This window comes from Triticum dicoccoides, chromosome 7B (genome assembly GCF_002162155.2).
Source record: "Triticum dicoccoides isolate Atlit2015 ecotype Zavitan chromosome 7B, WEW_v2.0, whole genome shotgun sequence".
Classification (NCBI taxonomy): domain Eukaryota; kingdom Viridiplantae; phylum Streptophyta; class Magnoliopsida; order Poales; family Poaceae; genus Triticum; species Triticum dicoccoides.
The window spans coordinates 723,681,692-723,690,093 of record NC_041393.1 but is presented as its reverse complement, the minus strand read 5'-3'; the positions used below and the strand labels follow the sequence as shown (position 1 = coordinate 723,690,093).

General features: G+C 55.0%; 1 protein-coding gene across 1 annotated transcript; it reads right to left on the bottom strand.

Annotated features, from left to right (window-relative positions):
- Window positions 1-2,621: 2,621 nt before the first annotated feature.
- LOC119340444 (probable LRR receptor-like serine/threonine-protein kinase At4g37250) lies at window positions 2,622-5,950 on the bottom strand. The gene is made up of 2 exons (XM_037612354.1): window positions 3,730-5,950; window positions 2,622-3,459 (listed from the first exon to the last, which is right to left on the bottom strand). Exons 1-2 carry the CDS (start codon window positions 5,642-5,644, stop codon window positions 2,738-2,740), a joined length of 2,637 nt encoding a protein of 878 aa, XP_037468251.1. The 5' UTR covers window positions 5,645-5,950; the 3' UTR covers window positions 2,622-2,737.
- Window positions 5,951-8,402: the final 2,452 nt, after the last annotated feature.

Below are 8,402 nucleotides of genomic sequence, written 5' to 3'. Positions count from 1 at the left end.
AATGGGCCAAGACAGGAAACACAGCAGCCAGCACGGGCTGCTGCATCCCCCATGTAGGCCGCACCTGAGGGGAAGGAAAGAGGGGAAGAGACAAAGGAAGGGGAGGGATTCGGCCTCCCCCTTCCTTCCCTCCTGCTCCTCCTTTCCCCTCTGGTGAATAAGGAAAAGGGGGCGGCCAAATTGGGGGAGGCACCCAAGTAGGATTCCTCCTACTTGGGGCGCCCCCTGCTACTGCCCTCCCTCTCCCACCTATATATACATGGGGAGGGGGCACCGAGAAACAAAAACAACATCTGTTAGCCGTGTTCGGCGCCTCCCTCCATAGATTACTCCCTCGGTCATATTCTCGTAGTGCTTAGGCAAAGCCCTGCACGGATCACTTCACCATCACCGTCACCACGCCATCGTGCTGCGTAACTCATCTATTTCCTCGACACTTTGTTGGATCAAGAGTTCGAGGGACATCAATGAGATGAACGTGTGCAGAACTCAGAGGTGTCGTACGTTCGATGCTTGATCGGTCGGAACGAGAAGAAGTTCGACTACATTGACCGCGTTGTCAAATGCTTTCGCTTTTGGTCTACGAGGGTATGTAGACACACTCTCCCCCTCTTGTTGCTATGCATCTCCTAGATAGCTCTTGCGTGGGAGTAAGATTTTTTTTGAGATTGCACGCTACCTTTCCCAACAGGTCGAAGGCCAGAAGATTTGCAAAACCGCCCAAGGAGTCTAGTATGTGGCGCAGAATCAGGGACTTCGACAATGAATGTTGGATTGGAGATCCAATGACCTAGGTGTCGTGGGAAGACATATATTTTCTAGCATGTATGGCATAATAAACCCACATTATGCCTTCCCTCTAACTCAACGATATCACTTGGGTCCATCCAATTCAAATCTTTCCTCACTGGTTTCAAGACCTCGGCATAGCTAGGACTACTCTCAAACACCATGTCAAGCTCATCCGGGTCCTGTTCAATATTGCCTTTCAAAGAGGCGTCTTTTTCCACGTGATGAACATAAACACATGTTCTTCTCATCTCTAGAAGAATTAAAACAACACAACATAACATATATTCCATAAGTACTCATCCGAAGATTAATACAAAATATAAAGCCCTAACATAGATATGAAACAATATCCCTAACCCCACTTAACAATAACCATAAGCATAACCCTAAGATACTAACAACCCTAACCCTAACCCCAACATAACAACACCCATAACCCTAACCCTAACATACTAAGAAGCCTAACCCTAGAAAATTGGCAAACAAACATCTCATATTTCCATACAAATTTCAAAATCCATGAAAAACTAGGGTTTGGCCAAACTAGCAAGAAATGAGCAAATGCGAGCATTTTTGGGATGAAAACGAGGGGATCGGAGGAGATTACCTAGAGGGAGGGATTGGGTTTGAAATCCATGGAGAAAACCTTCAGATCTGCAAAATTTGGGGAAGAATTTGAGACTGGGAGAGAGGGGAAATCGCGGGTGAGAGAGATATGGTGGGGGTTGGGCTGAGGGGTTGTGTGGGTGTTGGGAGGGGGGCCAGCACGGGCCCTGTTAACAGAATGTGCAGCGCCTAACTGCTAGGCGTTGCACATTACATGTGTGGCGCCTATTTGCTAGGCACTGCACGGCTGGGTGTGGGCCGGGGCCTGGCCCAGGTGTGCCACGCTGGGCAGATGTGCAGCGCCTGCAAAGTGTATTGTGGATCCTGTCTGTCGGACGCTACAGAAAAGGGTGAGCTGCGTAAAAAAATTTCAAACACGGTTCAGTTTGTGAAATACTTTCGTCCACACGTCAGATTTGTCATTTTTTGCCTGTTTTTTACATCCACACATGGTGTGAGATGTGGTAAGCTGATGCCACTCACTAAAACAGTGTAGTAACTTACACACTGATTCTTGCAGACTAATTCATGATTAGCATTGATGGTGCAGCAGAGATTTGCTAGCCTGTCTGTCCACCTCCAGCCACCTTGATCTGTTCTAGTTGTGCCACCACTGCCATACCACAAATGCTGAAGATTCCTGGGAAAAAGAAGAGAACATGTATTCCTGCCATACCAAAAATGCTTAAGATTCTTGGGAAAAAGAAGAGAACATGGGAGTGGACAGGTTGCTCTCAACATCCATTGTCACCATGTGTGGATCAAATGTGTGTACTGCCACTGATCCTAGCTCTAAACTGAAGGACACGATTTTTTTCAGAGCAAATGTACTATCAGAAGAAGTGAGGGGAGTAGAGCACACTGGATCAGTACTCATCTTCCTCTAATCACTCTTGGCCACATGGGTTATCCAGGGCACTTAGCATCTGATTCGAGGTCAAGTGCACAAGACACGGCTCCCGGTTTACATGCTCTAGACTAGACAATCAACTCCGCATCACCCAACACAAAGTTGCTTCCTTTCTCCCCACGATCAAGAAAAATAAAGTCGCTTCCCTTCTCTAAATCTAAGCAAAAAAAGAAGAAGCAAAGAGAAAGTTTCTTCCAATTCCAGGAGCCATGGCACCACCGAACAGAGCTTGCAACAAACAGCGATCTCGTGCTGTAACAATGGCATTTCAGTCAGAGCAGATCATGGCAGGGCAGAGCATGAAACCGCAAGCTTGAAAAAAGGGGTCGGTTAATCACGCGAAGATCAAAAATTAGTGACGCAAATCTACAGAGAGTAGTAAAAGATCATCCAGGTTGCACTGCTATCCTACAATTTATTGCCGGGCAATCAGTAAGGAGGAGTTTCAATGGCGGAGGAGGCGGAGGAGGGCGTGGGTTGTATTCTGTCGAGGAGCGCGGCGGCGTCGCGCATGGCGGGCCGCTTGCCGGGCGCCATGGCGCAGCAGGCGAAGGCGAGCCGGAAGCAGCCGAGCAGCGCGTCCTCGCCGCCGGCGTCGGCGGCCTCGCCGCGGAGCGTGGGGTCGGCCATCCGCAGCACGCGGCCGCGCTGCTCGTCGACGGCGCCGGCGTGCCACTGGCAGAGCTCCACCTCCGAGTAGACGCGGCCCGAGAGCAGCTCCAGGAGCACCATGCCGAAGGAGTAGACGTCCCACTTGGCGTTGGGCCGCAGGCTCTTGAGGCACTCGGGCGCCTGGTACGGCGGCGGTGCCGACGCCGCCGGGCTGGCCCCCGGGCCCGCGCCGCCGGCCATCTGGGAGAGGTCCGGCAGGCTGCTGGTGGAGTGCATGGAGCGCTTGCTCCCGAACAGCCGCGCCGACGCGCCGCCGCCGCCGCCCCGGCCGGCCGCGGCCTCGCCGGACAGCAGCCGGTCCAGCCCCAGGTCGCCCACCAGCGGCTCCATGTCGGCGCCAAGCAGGATGTTGCTGGGCTTCACGTTGCCGTGCACGCCCTTCTTGTCGTGGATGAATGCCAGCCCCCGCGCCACCCCGCGCGCAATCCGCAGCCGCGCCTCCAGGTTCAGGTGCATCGGCGACGCCGCGCCGAACCGCCCTGCAATCCAACACATGAAAATCTATCAATAGCTGCTGTAAATTTTAGGTACTGATGGTAACAATCAAGAAAGAGTTACTGCTAAAAGTGGCCATTAGTGCCAAATTATGATGAATCATGACCCTTGTCCCGACCCAATTAACTCATATTGATTTACAGCACTACTAATTTGTGCAAATTAAGGTTGAACAATTTCGTGGAAATTAAGGTTGAACAATGAAGAAGGGAGAATAAAAACTTGTAATGGCAATGGAGTGGAGCAGGGCTTACGGGTGAAGGCGACGTTGGCGAGGCTGCCGTTGGCGGCGTAGTCGTGGATGAGGAGCTTCTCGTCGGCGCCCCAGTAGAAGCCCCGGAGCCGGAGGATGTTGGGGTGCCGGAACCGGGCGACGGCGCGGACCTGCGCCTCGAAGTCCTTGAGCTTGTCGGCGCCGCCGCTCTCGCCGATGCGCCGCACGGCCAGCGCCGTGCCGTCGGCCAGCACCGCCTTGTACACGATGCTCGACCCGGTGGCGCCCAGGATGTAGGCCGACGCCTTGAGCAGCGTCTCCATCTCCAGCTCGCCGTCGCCGCCGTCCACCGTCACCAGCGTCGCCGGCGCCGGCGCCTGCTGCTGCTGCTCGTGCTTGTTCTTGCTGTGGTGCTGCGGGGTGCCCCACCCGATGTAGCTCCCGGCTCTTTTCTTGGTGTCCTCGCCGCCGCCGTCGTCGGACGCCGCGTCGGATGACGATGCCGAGCAGTCGGAGCTGTCCGAGCCGTCGTTCTTGCCGCCACCAATGCAGCATCCAATCGACGTGGAAGTTTTTTCTTCTTTCGCTCCGGCGACGCTCAATGCCTTGGCTCCGCCGCCGATGCCCTTGTGCTGCGGCGCCGTCGGGTTCTCCTCCCGCCGCTGCCGCCGCTTCTTCCTGATGTGGTAGACGTACATGAAGAGCATGAAGAGGAGCCCTACGCCGGCGAGGTCGCCGGCCACGATGGCGAGGATCACCAGAGGTTTGAGCTTCCCCTGCCCGCCGCGCGGGGCCTGGGCCTCGCGGGAGCCCGGCGGCGCCCGTGCCGCGCTCTTGGGGATGGCCGCGAAGGCCGGCGGCGAGTCGGTGGCGTTGGGCGGGTTGGAGAGCGACGACGGGATGGAACACGCGTGCTTTAGCGGCGGGCCGCACAGCCCCGGGTTGCCCTCGTACGCCGACGCCGGCTGCGCGGCGAAGGGCCCGGCCGGCGGGACCGCGCCGGTGAAGTTATTGTTGGACAGATCCACCGACGTGTTGGCCGGCACGACGTCGGACAGGTCGGCCGGGAGCGCGCCGGTGAGGCTGTTGGACGAGACATTCAGGAACCTGAGCTGCGTCCCGCCGAAGTCCGCCGGGAGCGCGCCCCTGAAGTAGTTGTTGCTCAGGTCCACGACCTCCAGCCCGCCGAGCCCGCCGGCGGGGAGCTCGCCGGCGAGGTAGTTGTTCGCTAGCCCCAGCACGGCGAGCCCAGGCGCCCTGAGGAGCGAAGCAGGGAGCCAGCCGGCGAGCGCGTTGTCGGAGAGGTTGAGCTCCTGGAGCCCGCGCGCGTAGGACGCGTCCGGGAGCGCGCCGGAGAGGTCGTTGCCGGCGAGCGAGAGCACGCGGAGCTCGGTGGCGTTGAGCAGCAGCGCGGCGGGGAGGGTGCCGTTGAGGCCGTTCCCGGAGAGGTCGAGGTGGCGCAGGTGCTCGACGCGGGCCAGCTCGGCGGGGAGCGACCCGGAGAGCTGCGCGCCGGGGAGGACGAGGCCGATGACCCGCGACACCGTGGCCGCCGCCATCGACGCGTTGAGACCCAGCAGCGTGCCGTTCGCCCTGCCGCCGGCGAGCGTGCTGAAGTTGCCGTTCCCGCTCCCGCTGCCGTCGGCGGCGGAGACGGAGGTGAGGTTGACCGTGGAGGCCTGTTGGGGCTGCGGGAAGCCGTTGCAGATGACGCCGTTCCAGGCGCAGGCGGAGTCGTCGGAGTAGCTCCAGCCGCGGAGCGCGCCGAGCGGGTCGGCGGTGACCGCGCGCCGGAAGGCCATGAGCAGCTCCCCGTCCGCGTCCAGCCCGGTGGCCCCGCGGCCGCACAGCGCGAGCACCAGCAGCAGCAGAGAGAAGGCGCACTTCAAGCTCACCGCCCCAGCGCCAGCACAAACTCCTGCGCCGCCGCCGCCGCCGCGCCTCCTCCCCTCCATTGCAAAGTAATTAGCAGTCAGTCCTCCAGCACCGGCAACGGGACGGCATGGGAATGGCAGGGAAAGCTCGTCCGAGTCGAGCCGGAGCGGCAGGTCGGCAGGCTGGTCGGTTGACCCGGCCCGGCCGGCTGCGGGTGGAGTAGAGTGGGGAGGAAGGAGGGGAGTGGGAGGAGGCAGCGGCAGGCGTAGCAGTGGGAGGTTGGCAATGGCATGTGAGGGCGAGGCGGAATAAAGAAGGGGGTGGATGGGAGGGCGAGGCGATGAGGTGGATGGGATTTTTACTCCTGCTAGTGGTAGGAGGTGATGAAAATGGGTGGAAACGGGCGAGGGGACGCCGTTTGCGGCCGCAGATCCGCCGTTGCCGTGGCCCCCTCCCCGGCAGGGAGGAGGAAGGAGGCCGCGATAAAAATTCGAGTTTTGGGGCGTGAGCCCGCCGGGAGAGCAGAGCAGTGCACAGGTCGTTTTCGGGGGCGTGACGCCTACGACGATCCGTGGATCGAGCATCCATGCATCATGCATGTGATGTGGTGGCCTCGTCAAGCGCGACGTTGAGTCGCAACCGAATCGCCAGCCCGCCATGCCTCCCTCCCTCCATCGCGGACGATTTTTTTTTCCAGAAAATTTCCGATCAACGAATACCAAAAATAATAGATATTACATCCAGATCCGTAGACCACCTAGCGACAACTACCAGCACTGAAGCGAGTCGAAGGCGCGCCGCCGTCATCGCCCCTCCATCGCCGGAGTCGGGCACAACTTGTTGTAGTAGACAGTCGGGAAGCCGTCGTGCTAAGGCCCCGTAGGACCAGCGCACCAGAACAGCAACCGCCGCAGATGAAGAATAACGTAGATCAGAAAAATCCAATCAGAAGACACACGAACGTAGACGAACAACGACGAGATCCGAGCAATTTCATCAAAGATAGACCCGCCGGAGACACACCTCCACACGCCCACCAACGATGCTAGACGCATCGCCGGAACGGGGGCTAGGCGGGGAGACCTTTATTCCATCTTCAGGGAGCCGCCGCCATCTCGTCTTCCTGAGCAGGACACAAACCCTAGCAAAACTGAAAGAAACGATTAAAAACGGAGCCCTCCCGCCGACCCTTGCCGAGATCCACGGCGCCCCCATGGCCCTAAGGCCATCGGAGAGGAGGCGGACCTGCGGCGGCTGCGGCGGGAGGCAAAAACCCTACCTTTTTGTGAAGAAGAAAAATCAAGTGAAATTGTCCGCGATGGTTGTTGCTATATAGGCAAAAACCCTAGCTTTTCTTCTTCATGGTTGTTGCTATATATGTTTTCAATAAAGATTGTTCAGTAGCTGATTTTCTCCTCAACAACGATGGTTCTGCTGATCCCCAATCGGTTTCTACAAAATGCAACTTTGGTTCAGTAAAAGGTGCAACTTACGGGGTTTTTTTTTTGAAAATTTAACTGCCTGAAAAGATAGAAGTTAAACTTTTTGTTAAACAACGCTGCACTTTTGAAAATCGACCGATACGTTGAAATGATCCCTACCAACCGAGATTCAAAACTTAGCATAAATCCAAATTGATCATGTGTGTCGTCGAGAATTCGATGGTCATGTCATGGTATACTCCAGACATTGCTCGACGCACGGCAAGACATATCAACAAGATTTAAACATCGGTGCAGCTTGTCGATCAAGGATTCGACATTGTTTCACCAAGATTGCACTACAAGAAATATGTCAACTAGTGACCTTCTGCTAGTGACCCTGAAATTTTTTGTCATAGATCTATGACCATTTGAGACTAATTGGTCAAAAGCTGTTCGGGGGGCTCCAAACCCTAAACCATCGCGACCATTTTGGTCAGAAAGGTCGTAATTTCCTTACACGAAATGGTCACAAAGCAAACAGTGCTCGTCTGCTACCTTATTTCTAGTTGTTAACGACCAATATAGATGATCATAGCCTTGTAGATTATGGTGGGTTGTGATGACTAGGCGCCATCTCATCAGTTTTGCCTATGTGTCATGTCCATGTGTCAATTTTTGCCCTAAGATGTGAAGCAACCTATATTTCCGATATTCCAAAAATTCCCAAAAAATTCTCATAAATTGTTTGGATCATATCTTCATGAAATATGTCAAAACCCTTCCGTGCCTAGTTCAAAAATAAGTCAACAATATTCATTTTCCTATTCTGTTCAAAGCAGCACTTTGTGAAGGAAGTGTTATTTATATATTCTTGATTTCCCTAAAAAATTGTGAAGACATTCTTCTTAGTATATGATCATCCTCAGCCAAAACTCACGCTCATTAGACATGTGCATTTCCCGTACCACTAATCAAACACTTGGCTGCTAATTCATTTTTGAGCATAGTTCGGTCTCCTCATGAGAATCTTATATTATAATTTTCTTCCTAGCACCTACCTGGGGAGTGACCAACCCACTAGACATACCTAGGCCACCCAAAACGCATGGCAGCGCCACGGTCACGCGGTGACCACGCGGCGGGCATGCGAACTTATGCGCTCTAGAGTTGGGGCCCTCGTCCACCGTCCAAACCTCGATGTCTCGCCATCAAACCATGTATTTTTTATTAAATAGATACTTATTTACCTAGAAATGATTTTTGAAAAAAATAAAGAGCAAACTATGAGGCACCTGCAGTTCAAATTTGACCCGCTTCAGCTGAATCAACGGAAGTTTTATTTTTCACCACAGGTGGATCAAAACTTTTGACACCCAACCATTTTGTCAATTGTGCATTATATATGGCCTACTAT

Bases quoted from the DNA above. Each gene is read 5' to 3' on its own strand.
- LOC119340444 (XM_037612354.1), bottom strand. From the start codon at position 5,644: ATGGAGGGGAGGAGGCGCGGCGGCGGCGGCGGCGCAGGAGTTTGTGCT. The intron at 3,460-3,729 runs GTAAGCCCTGCT...GTTGGATTGCAG, and splicing joins CGCCAACGTCGCCTTCACCC to GGCGGTTCGGCGCGGCGTCG.